Consider the following 21,792-nt stretch of genomic DNA (forward strand, 5'->3'; position numbering starts at 1 on the left):
TCTCCCAAGTGCTTAGTACAGTGCTCTGCATACAGTAAATGCTCAATAAATATCACTGATTGAGCTAGGGAATGGTGACCTATTTGTTTCTCCAAGATGTCCAGAGATGTAGACTCTACCATCTCCATGATAGCTTGGTCCAAGTTTCCAGTCCCCTGGTGGTTGACACCTTCTTCTTTGGGTCCAGCCAAAACTGTTTTGGCTGGATTACAGTCCATCCTTCTTGTTCCTTCCTCAGTGGGCATGTAGTTGCTGAAGAGTATGTAGATTTCTCCCACTTCTCTTTCCTCTTTGATTTTCCTCATGCCTACTGTTCATCTCTGATCCTCCGTCCTCGGGAGCCACTCCTGTTTTTCTACACTTCTTTCAAGGGGGATTATCAAATGCGGACCCAGTTCTGTGCCCTGGTCAGAGACTAGCAAAAAGGAATCCTTTCTGACTCTGTCTTACCATGTTTCAATAGATCCATCCCTGGCTTTTTGACTAACAACACTGCATTACTGGTATATTCAGCTTCAGATCACATAGGATCCCTTTCTGGTGTTTCTGTGCCTAAACTATCAATCAATCAGTAGAATTTATTGAGCACTTGCAGAGCACTGTACTAAGCACTTGGGAGAAAATAACACAATAATAGACACATCTCCTGCCCACAACAGGCTTACCACAGGGGAGACAGACATTAATATAAATACATAAATTATGGATATGTACATACATAGGCTAGTCTTTTTCCACCCTGTATTTTCCCACCTTGTATTTGTGTGGTTTGCGTTTCACCTCTAAAGTGCTTTCATCTTGTTTTTGTAAGATTATTGCTCCAATTTGTAAAAGTCACTTTGAATTCTATTCTTGTCTAACAAAGTGTTCCAATTTAGTGGCTTCTGTAAATTGGAAGAGTGTGTTCTCGAAGCCTTCATCCAGGTCATCAGTAAAGATATTGAATAGAACAATAGACTGATCCCTGGGGGTCAGTCGTCACTCAATATGGGCCCCCAATTTGACACTGAGTCACTGATGCCCTTTGGGTGCCACCCTCGACTAGATGGAGCTCTAGATAGGTTACATCTATTTTCTTTTTTGCCTTATCTACTTGGTCACTAGAAAACGATTGCATGTGGGCCTATGATATGTTCTTCATAGGCCCACATGTAATCTTTTTCTAGTGACCAAAAAATCACGTTGATTTCTTACGAAAATCCTATGCCCTATTAGGGAGTTACAAACTGATTGATCGTACCCTCCCAAATGCCTAGTATAGTGCTCTGCACATAGTAAGCACTCAATAAACACCACTGACTGACTGATCATTTAATCAAATATCTTATCAAATATCAATTTTAAACTGCCAGACTTTAACTCTGAGAACCTTCCTCTTTCTTCTTTTTAAGATCTCCCCAGCATTTGCACTTTTTCAATCAGCAGGATGTCTCCTGTCCTTCAGGAGATCTCCATGGGTCTGTGAATCCCTGGTGGATGATAAACTTCTAGAAGAGAGGAGCTGTGTCTTGTTCTTTCTTTTCAATTCCCTCATATTTCAGTGACCTTCACGCAGAGGGCAGTCAGTCAATTTTGTGGAATGACTTACTGTCCTGCAGAGCCCTGTTCCAGAAGCTGAGGGAGTTGCTAACAAAGGAGGCACAACCCCTGCCCCAGAGCTCAGAAACTGATGGGAAAGTTAGGACAAACACAAACATATGCAGGTAAAGGCAAGTGATATAAATGTACACACAACACCTTCCACCTTTGAAAATGCGATCCTTACAATTTACCTATCAGTTTACCTACCGTTTACCTACACATTTACCTACCAATGTGGGCATGCTTCACACCGATGTGTAATGAAGTCACCACCCCAGTTAGAGCCCCGAAGAATGCGGAGATTCCTGATCCAGGGATCCACCTGCCTATCTACAAGCAGGGAGGAGATGAACCGCTCAAAAGGCTGCATGTGATTTTTCTCAGCATATGAAATCCTGAAGAAGTTCCACAGGGTTTCAGAAATGCCCCCGTTATCGTCCTCTGAAGAGCAAAGAAGCTGACTGTGGAAAACATTGTGAAATCTCATCGCTGGCAGGAATCCTCCTGGAGCAGTTTCTAAAGAACAGTGTTAATTGTGTGCTCCCAGGGTGGTAGTCAGACTTCGGACCATAGAAGGACACAGTGGATATGATTTTTGCTTCCTGTCAGTTGAAAGAGAAATACTGAGAACATCAAGACCTTTATTTGTTGTTCTTAGAACTTGCAAAAGTGTTTGGCACCCTGAGCTGACCAGAGCTCTGTCAACTCTTTCAAGATAGAATGACTTCAAATGACCACATCCCAATTGAAAGGGGATTGTCTTATCTTTCCCCCAGGACCGGTGGAATAAAGAAAGGCTATTTATTAGGACTAGTCTTATTTGACCTATTCTGTGCAACCATGACCTTTCCAGTGTCTTTCAGACTACAATGACAACCTTCCAACTCAACTGGCTAATTACTAGTAATTTTTCTTATTTTTTATGGTATTCATTAAGAACTGGGGTAGATAGAAGTTAATTAGGTTGGACACAGCCCTTATCATGCATGGGGCTCATAGTCTAAGTAGGAGGAAGAACAGGAGAACTGAGGCACAGAAAAGTTTAATTGGCTTGCTCAAGGTCACACAGCAAGCATTTGGCATAGTCGGGATTAGAACCCAGCTCCTCTGACTCCCAGGTTCATGCTCTGTCCACTAGGCTAACCTGCTTCTAATTCCAGCAATTAGGCTAATTCCTTGAATTAGTCCATGGAGGAGCTCCAATATGCACATGATTGTGCTTTAAAATCACATGCACAAGAAGGCATACAGAAGATTATGAACCACTTTTCAAAACTGGCAGATCACTACAGACTGAAGCCCAAAAAAGGCCCAGGTTATAGTCCTTGGCACTCTCTACATACAGCCAAGAATTTCCATCTTCATCAGAGTTGAATGCTGCTACCAGGAAAATGCATGGTCAGTGGTGAATGGTTGGACAAAGGGTTAGTAAACTGATTCAAAGAGAATAATGTATGGGAGAGTGACAGGCTAATCGTGGGACAACATGGCCTCAAGATTTAGACCAACCTGAAGATCTGTGGAACAGTCATAGCCAACCAAGTACTTAGTACAGTGCTTTGCATATAGTAGGTGCTCAATAACATGATTGAATTAATGAATGAATGAACCTTCGTGGCAGTGATGAGAGTTGACTTACCACAGGCACCGTAACTGGATTCTAGAGCAGTTTCAACAGTCCCACTTGGTTTCCATGCCCAGCATCAAGTGACAGAACAGGATCACCAACAGTGGGGTCCTAGAATGAAGATCATCCACCAGCTTTGCAGCAATGATCATTCCAGCACAACTTCTCTTGGTGGGACATGTGAGGGGGATGGATGATAAACTCCATAATGGTGAGTTGAGACAGATAAACCATAAACAGGGAGGAGAGAAGAAATGTCTGAAAGACACAGTGCAGCGAAACCTCCAAGAAGGGGGAATAGCCATGGAGAGCACCAAACGACAGCCTGGGCAGAGGAGTGTGGCATAGTGGATACACCACAGGCCTGGGAGTCAGAAGGTCATGGGTTCTAATCCCAGTTCTGTCACTTGCCTGCAGTGTGACCCTGGGCAAGTCACATCACTTCTCTGTGCTTCAGTTTCCTCATCTGTAGAATGGGGATTAAACTGTGAGCCCCTTGTGGGACAGGGTCTGTGTCCAACCCAATTTGCTTGTATCCACCCCAGCGTTTAGTAAAGTGCCTGGCACACAGTAAGCACTTAAGAAATACCAGAATTATTAATTAGAAACGGAGAAACCTGGAGTGAACAATAGCTTTGAGATGATCCTAACACCCAGAGGCAGAATTGGAAATTGCTCCACGCACTATGCTTTGCAAAAATGACGATGCAGCTGCGGCAATGTTATAAAAGCATTCAACCTGGAAAGGATTATCAGTGCCACGTGGGTTATATCAGCCACATCCAAACACATGACCATAATCTCACTGTCAATTTGTCATCTTCTAACCTCTAAGGGATACACAAATACACCTATATATCCAATACATAATCACATGTGCATCTATATACATGTGGGTATGTATCCCCAGCTTTTAAGGACAGCAGGGAGAGGTCAGGTGAGAAGCAGCATGTCTTCGTGGAAAAATCACAGGCTTGGGAGTCAGAGGATCTGGATTCTAATCCCAGTTCTGATAATTGCTTGCTGTGTGACCTTGAGCAAGTCACTTCACTTCTCTGTGCCTCAGTTACCTCATCTGTAAAAAGGCGATTAAGCCTCCTCCCTCCAATTTAGATTGTGAGCTCCATGTGGGACAGGGACTGTGTTCAACCTGATAAGTTTGTATCTTTCCTAACGCTTGGAACAGTGCTTGACTCATAGTAAGTGTTCAACAAATACCATTAAAAAATGGTGGTCCTAGACTGGAAAGACTTCATTTAGGAGGTGAGGTTTAAGCAGAGCTTGGAAAGAAGGGAGGAGCATGGTTTATCAGAGGATTAAAGGAGAATGTGTGGTATTTGGGAGACAAGGATACTGGAGCACAACAGCACCACATTCTGAAGAGACAGTCAGGAGCTTTGGACATTAACCCAGCTGCCTTACTGACCACTGAAATGCTAGTAACTTTTTTATTAGTCTCTGTCTCCTTAATATCCTTAGATACGTATTAGTATCTGTCTCCTTTTAATTCATCCTACTCGCTGCTTTTACTCCTGCCCTTGATGGATTTCTGATTAATATGGGAACTTTTGGCCAAGGACACATGGCTTCCTTGAATTTTTAGGCTGAGAGTATTACCTCAAAAAATCCTTTGAATCTTTTTGTCACTTTCCCAGATAACAAAACTGGAGTTTCCTGTTCCTAAAGATCATAAAGTATTGCTTTACAATACACCCACAGCTCACCATTGCCACCCACCAAGAAGAGAGAGGAGAACAGAGAGGAAATCATCAGTTAAAGGTTGAGAGTCCCTAGGATTTGTTCCAAAATACATCATACGTAGTCATGGGGCTTGGGCCAAATCACTGATCCACTTGGGGCCGTAATATTCCCATCTGTCAAATGGGATTTATAGTAGTTGGCCACCCTTCCTCACTGAAATGTGGTTAAGATCAGTTTAATATCTGATTTTATTCTAAATTTAAACACCGGAGAAACAGTTGGGGCCAGAGGTATAGGTCAGCAACATTACACACATATTTTGACCAAAGCATGTAGAATCTTTATGGATAATTTTTCCAGCTCAGCTTCTTCCCACCCATCTTTTGTGTTACCCACTAAATATTTCAGGCAAAGTCAGACTCAACTTGTCATTTCCTCTAAATCAACAGGTGAACTATTCTTATGACTGGTTAATTGCAGGCAAGATTATGAGGATAGAAACTGTACTTAGAAAGCAGGAGGATGAGGTGATAGATCCAGCTTTCCAACCTATGCCACCCCCAACAGGTCCTTGATTAATTAAGGAACAGACAAGTTTGCCCTCCACCTCTCAGATCCTCTCCATTTCCTTGTGCCCCTCTCGTGCTTGCTTGTTTCAGGCAGTGGACTACGAGATGAACAGAGCATTCATGCTGACCGTGATGGTGTCCAACCAAGCCCCCCTGGCCAGCGGGATCCAGATGTCTTTCCAGTCCACAGCAGGGGTCACCATTTCAGTCATGGACGTCAACGAGGCTCCTTACTTCCCATCGAACCACAAGCTGATCCGACTGGAGGAAGGAGTGCCCACGGGTACTGTGCTGACCACGTTCTCAGCCGTGGACCCAGACCGCTTCATGCAACAGGCAGTAAGGTGGGCCACCCACTAGTACGGGAGTTTCTATTAAATTAAGAACAGGGTCCTCCTCTGTGTGGGAATTGGGGTCTGAAAGTGTCCCATCAGCTGAATGTGTATTTCTTGAGAACCTGCATGTTCTCACATAGGTCGGTTGCCTATGTGATGAAGCCACTCCCATAGCGATATGTTTGACCCTTTGGGAGTTGAAGGACCTCTTTCAGGCCACTACTGGGACATATTTATTGAAGGCCCAGAGTGCGAGAGGTGAAATGTGGCCCTCTAGAAACCAAACAGAAATCACCAGAAATGTGGCCCCCTTGATTTTTACCCATAGGGTCAAATTTTGGAAAGCCATATTCAGAGACACAACTCTAGGGAGTTAACTGTTCCTTAGACAGTCTAGCACTTTATGAAGAGCAGTCACTTCATTGACTTTTGAGGCAGAGTTTTCGCTGGGCAGAGCTAATTCACTGAATGAGAGCTGTGGGTCCATTTATCAACAGTTTATTCAGACCGTGCTTCTGCTGAGTATTTATACATCGCCGGCTATTTCACTTGTTCTTCCCTTGCATTTCCAATCACGTTCACCTTAGAGCAAGGGTTTAAAATAAAGTCTTTTCCCCTGCCATTGAGCATTAAGTGAAAATCAGCCCCCATTTACTAGTCAGATTCAAAGAAAGTGAAGCGTTAATGAAAAGGCTTTAATTGGCGCTGTGTTCTTAAAAAAGGGGGCCGGGTTACACTTTGCTCAAGAAAGTACAGAGTCCTTTCTTCTCTCCTGGATGGCTTAGCCAGCTTCTCCATCATGGAGCTTGAGGGAATTCCTCTGGAAATCTGCTGAACAGAAACAAGCTAAAACTCAGGCTAGGAAGCCTCCACGAGCAGAGTTAATTGGTGCCACTTTGCTACTGGGATTGAGCCTAGCCAACCTGGATCCTGCCAGGCTGCCTCCCTTTAGGGGATGAAAAGGAGAAGTCAAATCTGGGTCACTCCAATACTGTGGCAGAAGGGACCTGTGCCTTGACCTCCCCAAAGGGAAGAGCATGAAAAAGGAACAGCTTTCTGAAGCAACAGCTTGGGGCCTGTCAGATAAACCCGGGCCAAACTCTCCAGAACAGAGCAGTTGCTTTGGATTGAGGTGATGACTTGTGAACTATTTTAGCCACACTGCAGTGGGGTGCAAGAACTTTGAAGAAGAATGAAAATTCCAGAGATGTTTTCATTTGTTTTTGAAAACGGGAAGAAATTCTTGGCCCCACGAAGTGTTGCCCAGAAACCATCTGGACACACCTGTGTTTGTTCCTCTCTTCCAGCTGTTGTCTCTGGCTTGCAAAACTTCCCTTTGGAGTTGTTTGTAAAGCCCCCGTAGCCTTTAGAAAGTTGGTGGGAGTGGCGGGGAAGAATGCTGTCCTGAGGAGCTACAGAGTAGCAGCCTCAAGGCAGCCATTCCCATTTCCCTCTGCCACAGGTCACTGACCACTGACAGGTGCAACTTGTGGCAATAGGGGAGGTTTTGGAGACTCCGCTCAGAGCTGGGCCTTTGCTATAAGCCTTGAAGTGCATCCATCTAATGTGATTTCTGCACAGAACTCAAATATCAGGGAGAGGGACCAGAGTTCAAACCAATGACAGTCCTTACACCAGGGATGTTTTCAAATCATTGGGTGGTGGAGAAATGTCACGCAGGTGCCTAGCAGAAAAAACAAACCATATGACATCATAGCTTTTGGACACAGAATGAAAACTTACAAATTAAATGGAATTCACTTAACGGGACCATTTTTCTTAGATTCATGTTGAAACAGGGAGTATCTTGCAAAGCAGCTTTTGTTTATGTGCCTGATCTTCACCGTCCCCTCCCCCTACATTCATTTCCCTTTCCACATAGAGAAATTCAAACTACTCAGAATCTCATCAACTCACGAATCTGTGGTTGTGCTAAATTGTAATCTAAAAGGAAAACTGGCAAAGCGGTCTCTCTCTAGCCCTGGAGAAATGACAAGCTTCCTGGAATCTTGCCTGGGATGGGGTAACAGGCACATAGGCTCCTACAAGACCTTCTATAAAGCCTTGCAACAAGCTGACTGCTAGCTGCTCTGGCTATGGTTCCCAGGTTCCACATTTTACTGAAAAATTGATGTTGGGTTGGTGGATCAAATGGCACATTTTAAAAATAAAGGCATGAAGCTGTTTACCTGGAGTTCATTGTGGAGAACAACTATTTTTCAGAAACTTACTGAAGACCTAGTTACATTCAGCCGAGCTTCTCCCCCTACACTCAAAATGGAAAACAGTGGGATTTTTCTTTCCTTTGGCCAATACCACTGAGTTAGGTCAACACCATAGGGTGAGTATTCACAGAGACTGAGAAGGGGGAGGCAGTAGGTTCAGGCCTGGATTTGTTAGCAGCTTTCTGGGAGCACTGGAGGACGGGCAGCCCCATGAATCCTGGGGAAATCAGAGAAACAACCTGGGAGTGTTTGGTCAGCAGCTAGTACCCAGACTCTCATGGTGCTCTGCTTCTGATATCTTGGGGCAGATCAGAGAACAGCCTGGCAGTGTTTGATCAGCTGCTGGTATCCAGACTCCCATGATACTCTGCCGCTGGAGGTGCAGCCCTAGAAGCCAAAAGCCAGTCAAGTCAACAGTCTCTTGTGTAAGAAAGTGTGGGAGTATGTGAAGTAAGTGGGGGTGGAAGAGGTCAGATTTGACCCCCTCGAGCATGTACGCTTCACAGGAGAATCTCAAGCGGAGGTTCTGAGTGATCTGACCCTCAAAAATCTCCAGTGGCTACCAGTCAATCTGCGCATCAGGCAGAAACTCCTCACCCTGGGCTTCAAGGCTCTCCATCACCTCGCCCCCTCCTACCTCACCTCCCTTCTCTCTTTCTACAGCCCAGCCCGCACCCTCCGCTCCTCCGCTGCTAATCTCCTCAACTTACCTCGTTCTCACCTGTCCCGCCATCGACCCCCAGCCCACATCATCCCCCGGGCCTGGAATGCCCTCCCTCTGCCCATTCGCCAAGCTAGCTCTCTTCCTCCCTTCAAGGCCCTACTGAGAGCTCACCTCCTCCAGGAGGCCTTCCCAGACTGAGCCCCTTCCTTCCTCTCCCCCTCGTCCCCCTCTCCATCCCCCCATCTTACCTCCTTCCCTTCCCCACAGCACCTGTATATATGTATATATGTTTGTACATATTTATTTCTCTATTTATTTATTTATTTATTTTACTGTACATATCTATTCTATTTATTTTATTTTCTTGGTATGTTTGGTTTTGCTCTCTGTCTCCCCCTTTTAGACTGTGAGCCCACTATTGGGTAGGGACTGTCTCTATATGTTGCCAACTTGTACTTCCCAAGCGCTTAGTACAGTGCTGTGCACACAGTAAGCGCTCAATAAATATGATTGATGATCTGACCCAAGAGGTCTCAAGGAAAGAGCTCTGGGCTTGAATCAGATAGTCTGGGTTCTAGTCTTGGCTCAGTCACTTAATTACTGTGTGACCCTAGGTCACACAATCAATGGGAAAATACTTGGAGATCTTCAGAAGAAAATGAATGTAAATGGCAAAGTTGCAGCCACAGTTGAGCACAGAATGGACTCTTTACTTCTGGGCTTCTGACCACAGTATTTATGGTCTTGAGGAGAGCATCTCCCACAAACCTCACTGCTAAATTCCAATTGCCAATTTGCTGGACCAAGCCATGGGAGACCACTAAGTAGTAGCCCATTTCTGTCAACTGGTCAGAAGTCTTTCCTGAGTACCGGCAAGATGCAGAACACTATACAAGAGTGTCAGGTCCCTGTGTTAGAGAATAGATATGCTGCCTGTCCTCAGGGAGCTCACAGTCTGATAGGGGCATGTGTCCACAAGATACGCTGACTATCAATAGATCACTACAATCATAAGGCTGAGTTGGGGGAAGTCTCCTCTTTAGATAGTCTCCCACTAGACTATTGACCCCTTAAGGTCAAGGATTATGACTGCAAACTCTATCGTACTGTCTTAAGCACTTACTACAGTGCTCTGCACACAGTCGAGACTCAATAAATATTACCAATGAATTTATTTGATTTAGTCTGTAATGGTCAACCTGAAATTCCTAACTGTAGAAGGGGGTTTCCAAAAGGAAGAACCTCCTAATTTCAAGCCCAGTTCAAAATATGCCCCCTGGAATGACTCTTTGTGTATTTATTTCCTTTCTCCATAGATACTCCAAGCTGTCAGACCCAGCAAACTGGCTGAACATTAATGCTACAAACGGTCAGATCACCACCACGGCTGTCCTTGATCGAGAGTCGGTCTACATTAAGAATAATGTCTACGAAGCCACGTTCTTGGCGGCTGACAACGGTGGGCCCCAGCTTCACATTGTTCATGCTTCAATACGACCCAATGTGATGCATTAACAGGAGTGATGCCCTGACAGAATTGTCACGATAAGTTATCCTTTCTCAGGTTTTACAGTCCAAAAAGGTGAAAGCGGGACAGGAAATTGGTGGAGTAAATTAAACGTGAGCAGTATTCAGAGAGTGTTATTGAAGGAAAACCAGGGCGAAGGGAAAATGGATTTGGAAGACTTTTGAACAGCAGCCCAGATGTGTCTCGAAGGCAGCAGGAGAAGTGTGAGTGCAAGACAGGGCGAGGGGACTTGGGATGATCAAACAGGCAGAGGTGAGGGCAAGTGGGGAGAGCCAGGTCACAGGGCTTACCACAAAAGAGGAGGTGAGATGGGGAGAGTTCCTATAGCTGGAGCTTGGGCTGCAGGTTGGGAAGTTGATGTGGAGGTGGGAGGGGCGGGACAGACTCTTGAGGATTCCTCCTCCTGCCCCTATAGGTTGGCTGTTTCCCAAGCCAGAATCTTCTTCATAGCTCCTTTGTGGACATGGAATGATAATTATGGCCAGACGGAGATGCTCTTGGGACACAGTTCTCCTCCTCCAAGGAGACTAGAATACAAAGAATGATGGTTAAGGGGGTGACCATGGAGTTCTGATTCTTATGTCAACTCTTCCAGAAGTGTTTTTTAGGATCTCCAAAGTTCCCACAGGCAATCAGTGGGATAAAGGGCCCAAACCCAATTTGGAGGACAAAACCCAACTTGAACAACTGCTGTTGCCTTCTCCAGGGGGATTTTCAAATAGGAGAAGTAGTCATCTGTCTAGTAGGATGGATAAGGGTGGCCTGGCTAGAAGGCAGACTGATCAGTTTTTTGCTTCTAAAATCCAGTTTCCTAAATTGTCGTCATCATGTCAGTTGGGGTTGAATATGAATATTGAGTCAGCTGCATTTTGGTGAGGGAAGTTAAATTACAACAAGTCGACTTGGTATGCCCTTTTCATTTATGCCCAGGTCCATTCATTCTAAGCTCATTCTTAGAGGCACTAGAGCCAAATAGAACTCAAGTTTCCATTAGTGGTTGGGGCTGATGGGGAAACTCTGGAAGTAATTCAGCTTCTAGGTTCTGGGAAGAAGTTGAATTCTTGAGTCAAGTATTAGAAGACATTCATTCTAAATTCACATCCACTAGTCCATGCTGGGAAGCAGCATGAACATTGTAGAAAGAGCACAAGCCTGGAAGTCAGAGAATCTGGATTCTAACCTAGCTCTGCTTGTTGAGTGACCTTGGACAAGTTACTTGACTTCTCTGCGCTATAGTTTCTTCATCTGTAAAATGAGGAACCCTTGCCTGTTCTCCCTCCTCCTTCAACTGTAAGCCCTATGTGGGACAGGAACTGTATCTGACCTGACTTTGTTGTGTCTCACCCAGTGATTAGTTCAGTGCTTAGCATATTTTAAGGGTTTAAGAAATACGACAATTATTATTATTGTTCACGTGTCCAGGGAAATGTGTGGGAGGCATAGAAGAAGATGTCTCCAGATAGACAACTCCATTGGCACAGGCTTAACCAGATTGGATGGGGGCTACTATTTTATACTCAAACCAGGCCCCGGACCAACCCTGCTTTCCTATTGTGCCTGAATCCACAACACCCACATTGCATAGGCATATCTAAAATTATACCTCTCTGCTCTACCTCTCCTACATATTGTTTCAGCACTTATAACTCTTCAGAACTGTGGTTAGAAAGTGAGCATGGTTTTAATATATTTTTAACAGACAGCAGACCAGATTTCGTTTGTGGGAGTGCTTCTGTCTTTGTCAGGATTTACTTAACCCTTTAAAGGTGTGAGATCCCATTTAGTGAAATCCTCCCAGCGCTCCTAAAAGTAAGGGTTGTGTTCTCTTCAAAACCTCACATTAAGGAAAACCTAACCTGTAGTACTCACCATGTCCATGTGCACAGCTGGTTTCTTTGGCAGCGTTTGCCCAATCATGCATAGGGAAGCAGCGTGGCTCTGTGGAAAGAGCATGGGCTTTGGAGTCAGTGGTCATGGGTTCAAATCCCGTTCCACCAATTGTCAGCTGTGTGACTTTGGGTAAGTCACTTAACTTCTCTGTGCCTCAGTTACCTCATCTGTAAAATGGGAGTTAAGACTGTGAGCCCCCTGTGGGACAACCTGATCACCTTGTAACCTCCCCAGCACTTAGAACAGTGCTTTACACATAGTAAGTGCTTAATAAATGCCATTATCCAAAAAATGTCCAAAAAATGCCCTCTAATTCCTTAACTATGCTGTAGCCAAAATGCATATTGAAAGTATACACTGTAGCAGAACTGAATGTACTAAATGCTCCAGTACTAAAGGGGTTAAATGAACCTTCCAAAGTGCCTAACATAAGCAGGGCCTCTTTTATTCACACTTGGGAATCCTCCAGGGTAGCCTAGAGGATTTTGGGATCCTCTTGGAAAGGTGCACTTGGCAAAAGCTTAGCTTTTTAAAATGCGGTTTTCAAGTAATTCAGGCAATCAACTTCCATTCTCACTTCACATCACATGCATTTTAAATCTTTGGGGAGTAAGAAAGGAATCTAGAAAACAAACCAACCCCTCTTGCTGCTGTGGAAGAGTCATTTGCTGTTTGAAATGCAGATAATGAAGGCCATGGTCTCACTGTTTCCTACCAGTCCTTTACACTCCCAAGAACTGAAATTGGGATGAAAATGCTTGCAGACAGAATCCATCACGGTAAGAGTGTAGCTGTAAAAATTCACATGAAAAAGGTCCTCATTTACAATTCTGTCTCGAGTGCTCAGGGTAATGGCTAAAGTTTTATCTAGGTTAATAGAATCCTTTTTTGCATTTCTCCCCCAGTTTATGTGCTGTGTCATCATATACTTATCAAAGCAGTTTTTCAAAGGCAGAAACAACACTGCATTTTCTCAAATTTATTTTGAAGTGTTTTGTGAAAAATTAAAGGGACATCCCACTGACCTCCTGCTTTAGTGAGGTCAAGAAATTGCCAATATTTGACTCAAGAATTCGCCTTCTTCCCAGAACCTAGAAGCAGAATTACTTCGAGAGTTTTCCCATCATCCCCCACCACTAATGGAAACTTGAGTTCTATTTGGCTCTAGTGCCTCTAAGTTGCTTAACAATAAAGAGTCTCCCCTGTCCATTGTTGGATAATTTGGCTAGGGGCAGGAGTGTCCAGGCTTTCCCAGTCTGTCCCAGAATATTGCTCTAAGTTTGGTAGTTATTTCATCCAATTAGCAAGCAATTACCTTTGGGGACATTGCGGTTGGATTTGGGCCAGACATACTAGAGCCAGTGTAGGCGCCATGTCGTCTGTTAGCTTTCCCCATCTTTAAATCCCTTCTGAAATCACATCTCTTCCAGGAGGCCTTTCCTGACTTATCTCTCATCTTTCCCTTAATTGTCCACATCAGCTGGGTGTCTCTCAGCCTTATAGCCAGGGATTGGTAGGTTTAAAACCTTTGGACTTTCCATCTTCTGGCATCCCATTGATGCCAGAGGTCAAAATTGCAGCAGACTGAGATATGGAGAGGGTGTTAACTTGTATGAACCAATGCTCTCTCGTCAGACCCCAACTGAAATGGCTTTTTAATCTGTGCAAGTTCAGGTATTGGTGCATCCAGCAACTGTATGATGTTATTGAACGTTGACATTAAGTAGATCAGAGACTTTCTGGAATGTGACTTCAACCCTAAAAGCAGTTTGGACATCAGACTAAAAAGAAGAATGATCCCAACAGCAGTAACACTGGGCCCTCACTGGGCCCTCAGAAACTTAGCTGGCCCATGGGATGCAGGATCAAGTGGCCTCAAGCACATGTCCTTATACCTGATTGGCCCTGGGACAAGCGAAGGAGCTGAGGAAGGATGAAGCTGAGGATGTGATGAAGGAGTGATTCTCTAAGTTTCTCAGGATATTGGAAAGAGAAGCAGCATGGCCTAGTGGATAGAGCCTGAGCATGGGAGTCAGAAGAACTTGATTCTAATCCCTGCTCCACCACTTGTCTGGTGTGTAACCTTGGACAGGTCACTTGACTTCTCTGAGCCTGTTATCTGTAAAATGGGGATAAAGACTGTGCACCTCATGTGAGACTGGACTATGTCCAACCTAATTAGCTTGTATCTACCCCAGCGCTTAGTTCTGTGCCTGGTACATAGTCGGTGCTTAACAAATACCATTAAAAAAAAAGAGGCAGAGGAAAAAAACAGTAGCTTGAGTGAATCCAAAGTTTGAAAGAATCAGTGGGATTGTTTTGTAATTTCTTCACCAGAGAGGGAAGGAAATATATCAGCTAAAAGAATAATTCCTTTTGGGAAGCAGGCAGAGAACAACTGTGGAACAAAATTGCCTGTAGCTCGAAGGGGGAAAATGAAGAATATCGAACCTTTAAAAAACCACGCAGTGATTTTATGGCTGGAGGGAGGTCCCTGAAGTAAGGGAGGCTGAGAAACAGGACAGCTGTAACCAAGCTGTCATAATGGGGAGGAGCTCCCAGGACAGTTTCCTTTTCCAACATGGGGAGTATGGCAGAAATCCAAGGGGGTCACTTAGCAAGGGATCGGGCAGTTGTAGCATTTTATTAATAATAATAATTGTGATATTTGTTAAGCACTTTTCTATGTGTCAAACTCTGTTCTAAGCTGTGGGGCCGATGCAGGCTAATCAGGTTGGACACAGCCCTTCTCCACATGGAACTCACAGCCTTAATCCTCATTTTACAGATGAGGTAACTGAGGCATGGAGAAGTGAAGTGACTTGCCCAAGGTCACACAACAGACAAGTCGCAATGCCAGGATTAGAACCCAGATCCTTCTAACTCCCAGGCCCATGCTCTATGCACTAGGCCATGCAGCTCTTCACTATGGCTAATGGGAATCAGAGGAAAATGTCCAGTTAAGGACAAATGGCCCTGGTGCCCCGTGTTGATTTGGTGAATTAAGGGTGAATCAGAGCATGGTGCGTCTTGCCTCCCTTTTTTACATTTCAAAGTATTCCTAAAGCCTGGGCAGGAATGTATTTTTGAACCTTCTCCTATTCCCATCCCCTCAACCCTGGACATACAAGATTAGAGAAGCAGTGTGGCTCAGTTGAAAGAGCACGAGCTTTAGAGTCAGAGGTCATGGGTTCAAATCCCGGCTCTGCCACTTGTCAGCTGTGTGACTTTGGGCAAGTCACTTAACTTCTCTGTGCCTCAGTTACCTCATCTGTAAAATGGGGATTAAGACTGTGAGCCCCACGTGGGACAACCTGATCACCTCGTAACCTTCCCAGCGCTTAGAACAGTGCTTTGCACAAAGTAAGCACCTAATAAATGCCATTATTATAATTATTATTATTATGTAGCAACCATTTCAGAAAGAACATTAACTTAAAGCCAAATGTATAGCTCTGTCATTATTTAAAGCAAGGTCTGCTTGCCCTTGGAGAAATGCAGGTGGTTTTGGTCACTGCATCTTGGGAAGAACATAGCAGAACTGAAAAAGTGTCTGGAAGAACAACTACAATAATCAGAGGGGTGGAGTAGCTTCCATGTGAGGAGAGTCAGAAATAATTAGAATTTTTCCATCTGGTAAGTCAGAAGCTCCAAGGGAATGGATTGAAGTTTATAAAATTATGAGGTGGGGACAAAATGGATATAGAATTCTTGTTCACCAAATTCTGCCTGTTGAGACTTGATTATGGTAGGTTCAAAAAAAATTTTTTTAAATAATTCTTTACACAGTGAATTTACTCTTTAAGGAAGCTGAGCAGAAAGAAAATATCAATATGTCAAGAAGATTTAGATAAATTCACAGATGCTGGTCCACAATGCATTATTAAAGGGAAACTTTTGGACTGCTAAAGGGAAGTTAAAGAGGGTAGCTGAGATAACTCTCCTCCTAAGGGCACATGCCAAAGAGTGTCACCTCCATGCTGATCTTCCAAAAGTATCTATTGAGAGACCAATGGTCAGACCCAGTATGACAATGCTTAGGTTCTCATGAAATGAAAGTGGTAAATCAAGTCCAGGTCATGGAGTAGAGGGCAGCTGGCATGACGAAATGTGAGTCACTACAATGGTGTGTGTGTGTATATTGTCTTGCTGTCTATCCTAGGTATACCCCCAGCAAGTGGCACTGGCACTCTTCAGATATACCTCATAGACATCAATGACAATGCACCTGAGCTCCTGCCCAAAGAGGCCCAAGTCTGCGAAAAGCCCAACTTGAATGTTATCAACATCACCGCCGCAGATGCTGACATTGACCCCAACGTCGGACCCTATGTCTTTGAGCTTCCCTTCATGCCGTCGACAGTGAGGAAGAACTGGACCATCACCAGGTTAAATGGTAAGACCCATCAGGAAATCCCACTCATCATCATCAATTGTATTTATTGAGCGCTTACTGTGTGCAGAGCACTGTACTAAGCGCTTGGGAAGTACAAGTTGGTAACATATAGAGACAGTCCCTACCCAACAGTGGGCTCACAGTCTAAAAGGCTGATGGATTTCCAGAGATCACACAAGCTTTCCTTCCTCTGCCTCCACAGGTGCCTTTTCCTCTATCTCATGAGCCATATTACAGACCAGATAGTTAGAGATGATTTATCATCAGACCTCCGAGCGCTTGTGGCACTTGGCTTTTTTAATGCAGTTCATAATTATAACACTTATCAGGACTGACCTGGATATAAATCATCCATAATGGCTAAGTGGAGAGAGGCAATTATCAGTCTTCCTTATGTCCCAGTGAAATTGTCATAAGGCACAACCAGGATCAATGTTTGTTTCTCCGACTATAATTACTGGAAGTTGGCCTTTTAATTTCCCTGGAAATAGTGGTAGCAGGAAGATGTATAGATTGCCCATCGTGATGGGGGTTAAGCTCGACTCACCTTTATCAGCCATCACAGCCATCTTGGGAACAGGGCTGAGAAGCATTAAAGGGAAGGTGGGCCCTGAAGTGTCCTCCAGGGGTACGACCCAACTCCAGAGTGAAATGGCCCAATGCACATGGGACTTTCCAAACATGTCTCCTCCGCACAGAGAGCATTTATTAGGCCCCTGTGCTGGAGAGATTCTCCCAGACTATGAGTCTCTCAACCTTCACACCAAGAGAAAGTCTGCTTCCAGTCACTCCATGGTGGAGTATCATGCTAGGTTTTAGTAAAGATCCATTAGAAAGCTGATGATCCAAACTCATCATCAGTTCAACAGTGGCTCGTGACTAGGACAGGACCACAGTCAGGTCCACGCCCTGTTTGGTACCCCCGCTTTTATTATTCCAGTGTCATCTTTTGGAGATCTGGCATCCAGTCAATCAGTTTCCTCTTGTACTCCTCTTACCTCTGAATGTGAATGAAGGCAGTGGAGATAAGGCAGAGAAGCAGCGTGGCTTAGTGGAAAGAGCACGGGCTTGGGAGTCAGAGGTCATGGGTTCTAATCCCGGCTCTGCCACTTGTCAGCTGTGTGACTTTTGGCAAGTCAGTTAACTTCTCTGTGCCTCAGTTACCACATCTGTAAAAAAATGGGGATTAAGACTGTGAGCCCCACGTGGGGCAACCTGATCACCTTGTATCCTCCCCAGCGCTTAGAACAGTGCTTTGCACATAGTAAGCACTTAACAAATGCCATCATTATTATTATTATCAGATACTGAAACTTTTTTTTCACTGGGGAAGAGAATTCCACCTTTCACTCCCCACGATTTCACTATCAACTTATTAACATCAACTCCCAAGTACTGCTTCCCTCTTTATTTCCCAGGCTTCTCTTCTCTCTTAGTGATAGGTCCTGTCCCTAGCCACCCTACAAAGCCCCTTAATCAATCAATCAGTTGTATTTATTGAACACTTTTGTGTGCAGAGCAATGTACTAAGTGCTTGGGAAAGTACAATACAACAAGAGTTGGTAGACATGATCCCTTTCCACAAGAAGCTTACAATATATGAGGGAGACAGATAATAAACAAGTACATTTACTCTACATTCAAATAAAAATTACAAGTAAATTACAGGGAGGATGAAATAGTAGAGTATGAGGATATTTACATAAGGGCTGTTGGCCTAGGGTAAGAGGTGAGGGTTATAATGATAATAATGGCATTTATTAAGTGCCATTATAAAGATAATAATGGCATTTATTAAGTGCTTACTATGTGCAAAGCACTGTTCTAAGCACTGGGGAGTTTACAAGGTGATCAGGTTGTCCCACGGGGGGCTCACAGTCTTAATCCCCATTTTACAGATGAGGTAACTGAGGCCCAGAGAAGTTAAGTGACTTGTCCAAAGTCACACAGCTGACAATTGGCAAAGCTGGGATTTGAACCCATGACCTGTCTCCAAAGCCCGTGCTCTTTCCACTGAACCACGCTGCTTCTCATGAGGGCTTAGTCAGGGAAGAGCTTTTGAAGGAAATGTCAGAATGTCTACACTATTCCACCATTGGATCTGGAGAAATAAATGCTTTTACAGCATTCTACACTTCTTTCGCTTGATAGGGCGTTACTAGCATGTCCAGAAAAATGGCAGTCTCTCATTCACTCTTTCTCTCTTAATCTCTTTCCATCTCTCCCATTCTCTCACTCAACCTTCTTGATCAGGCTCATGTGGCTCATGAGAAGTAGCCTGACCTGTGGAAGGAGCACAGGCCTGGGAATCAAAGAATCTGGGTTCTAATACTGGCTCCTCCACTTGCCTACTGTATGAGCTTGGGAAGGACACAACTTCTCTGTTCTTCAGTTTCCTCATCTGCAAAATGGGGATTCAATACCCATTCCCCCTCCTGCTTAGACCATGAGCCTCATGTGGGACAGGGACTGTGTCCAATCAGTCTATCTTGAATCTATTCCAGCACTTAGGGCAATACTTGACCAATAGTAAAATCTTAACAATGCCACCATTGTTATGTGGCTGCAGTTTGGGGGTATCTTCTCACCCATGGTAGATGGGGAGAGAAAGGGCCACCTGGTCATCAGACAGCCCCCAACCCACAGACCCTGAAATCTCATGGAGGGAAGGGAGTTTGTTTCCCCTGCTAGACTTCAACTTTCTTGAGGGCAGGGATCAGGTCTGCTAACTCTACGGTACTCTCCCAAATGCTTTAGACCAAGTAGGCACTTGAGATTATTTAACTAACTGAGGGACAAATGATAGTCTGTAGTTGGTCAGTTGCATGGTTAGGTGCACACCAATCCAGGCCCAGCCGTGCCGGATTCTGTGCTTTGAGACCATAGAAGACCTCTCTAGGGAAGGTCACAAAATGACGGGGCCAGACTTGGGCTTCCTCCAGCCAGAAACCCACTTTCAGAAAACACAGTGGCTGTGATGTCTGGGGTAGATACGAGGTAATTGGGTTGAACACAGTCCCTGTCCCACGTAGGGCTCACAGTCTTAGTCCTTATTTTACAGTTGAGGGAACTGAGGTACAGAGAAGTTCAGTGACTCACCCAAGGTCACACAGCAGACAAGTGGCGGAGCCACAGTTAGAACCCATGACCTTCCGACTCCCAGATCCATTCTCTATCCACTAGACCAAGCAGCTCCCCACTGCTTCTGTCATGCCAACATGCTCATAGACAACATAGCCCACTAAGCGCCCTCCTTCCCACCCACCATGCCCATGTCCCTTGACTCTGACCATCAGATGGGCAGACATCTCTTCCCTAACAATTAGAAAGATGGGTAGGTCATAATGGTTTAGACCAAGGGTGGCCCTACTGGAGCAGGAAGAAGCCCAAGAACCGTTCTCTCCCAGGAGTCGTGTATTTTTTCCTGTAGACTGTGAAAACCCTTGTTGACCAAGGACCACATCTGAATCGATATCCTAATTCCTTTGCCCATTCAACTTTTAGCTCCTTGAGAGTGAGACTGTGGCTTTTTACTTCTATCGCACTCCCCCAAGCACTTAGTAAAGGGCACTCTGCGCACAGTTGATGCTCCCTAAATAGGATTGACTTTCCCAATTCTGAGTTTGTTGCTTCGTGCATTGTAAACACAATGTCACTACCAGTAGGACAAAGCAGGAGGTCTCACTGCATGACTACCTAGCCTCCTTTTGTCAGAAAGTGATACTGATTCAATACCCTGCTCCTCCTGAGCCCCATTTGCCCCCCAGTGTAGAGGACACAGTTAACCTACGGGATATGCTTGTTCTAAGGTAAAGTTGGTGTTGGGAGTTGCTTCGGTCTGCCCTTGCTTCTCACCACCAGTAATGAAATCCAGCAGATGCAGGTCACTGGGGTTTTTTGCAGCTCCTGACCACCTCGCTCTGTTCGTTCTGCTCTGCCCCCACCAGGGGACTACGCTCAGCTCAGTTTACGGATAATGTATCTAGAGGCCGGCGTGTACGACGTCCCCATCATTGTGACGGATTCAGGAAACCCTCCATTATCCAACACAACCGTCATCAAGGTCAAGGTGTGTCCGTGCGACGAGAACGGTGATTGTACCACTATCGGGGCCGTCGCTGCAGCTGGCCTGGGGACGGGGGCCATCATCGCCATCCTGATATGCATCATTATTTTACTAAGTAAGTTCCTTGCCCTGCCAGCTACTGCTTGCCCACCAGAATCCTTGCACACCAAATAGATAATACCCGAGCTTATCTTGCCAACCTGACACAAAGCTGCTCAAACTCAACCCTACCCTATTGCCCTGCCAATTTAGGGGGTCCTTTCTCGCAACCCAGCCCACCTCTGAAGCTCCAAGAGCCCAGCCTCCTGCAAACATATTAGCAGCTCTACTCTGAGAGGTCAGAGATCTCGGGCCACAGGGTGGCTTTACTATCTGTTCTAGGTTCTTTCAGTGACCTGGCTCTGACCAGACTACCATATCAGTGGGCTGAATGAGGCTGATGGGTGCAACTCATTGTTTCGTTTGGTGATGATGTGTGAGCATTGGAAAAAGAGCAGTGTAACTAAAATTTAAGTTATCTCAAAAAAAGCACACCATTTTAAAATAGAGCTTTGGTTTTCAACCAAAATTCTTCTTGGATTTGCTTTTAGCAAGGGAATGTTCCCTCCACTCCATGGTCCTCCAGTTAGCCACTCCCATCCTATCACTGGGCCAGATATGGCCCGGGGCTGTGTTGTACTAGGGCCAAATTATGAGTGCCCCAAAGTTAATGAGCCTGACAGCATTAAGATCAAGTTTAGAAGAAATCAGGGAGTTGCAAGAAAAGCCCTTATGAAAAGTTGAAAATTGGGGCCCAAGCTAATTCAGGAGCCAAACCCAATTTTGCTTATTTATTCCATCTAAGGTCACACAGAATTTATTATTTTGTACACAGTTTATTTTGAATTATCCAAATTAGTTTTGATTCTGGTAACTGGTGGTAAAAGAAGTAGGTCAGTAATCCCCTTGCCCCTTTTGACATCATTCTCCCTTTTCCATGTCATTCCCCCCGCCCCCTCTCTCCTCTATTTCCATGGCCTAGTAAATAGAGCACAGGCCTGGGAGTCAGAAGGTCATGGGTTCTAATCCCAGCTCCACCGTCTGTCTGCTGTGTGACCTTGGGGAAGTCACTTCACTTCTCTGTGCCTCAGTTCCCTCATCTGTAAAATGGGGATTAAGACTGTGAGCCCCCTGTGGGACAACCTGATCACCTTGTAACCTCCCCAGGGCT

General features: G+C 44.9%; 1 protein-coding gene across 1 annotated transcript in view; it reads left to right on the forward strand.

Annotated features, from left to right (window-relative positions):
- CDH4 (cadherin 4) overlaps positions 1-21,792 on the forward strand; it is a 724,668-nt gene that overhangs the window by 686,146 nt on the left and 16,730 nt on the right. Inside the window, exons 10-13 of the mRNA XM_038750169.1 lie at positions 5,569-5,822; positions 10,019-10,161; positions 16,283-16,516; positions 20,464-20,697. Of these exons, the coding sequence (XP_038606097.1) occupies positions 5,569-5,822; positions 10,019-10,161; positions 16,283-16,516; positions 20,464-20,697 (865 nt within the window). The remainder of the gene's footprint in view (positions 1-5,568; positions 5,823-10,018; positions 10,162-16,282; positions 16,517-20,463; positions 20,698-21,792) is intronic.

The sequence above is a fragment of the Tachyglossus aculeatus genome, chromosome 8 (genome assembly GCF_015852505.1).
Source record: "Tachyglossus aculeatus isolate mTacAcu1 chromosome 8, mTacAcu1.pri, whole genome shotgun sequence".
NCBI lineage: Eukaryota > Metazoa > Chordata > Mammalia > Monotremata > Tachyglossidae > Tachyglossus > Tachyglossus aculeatus.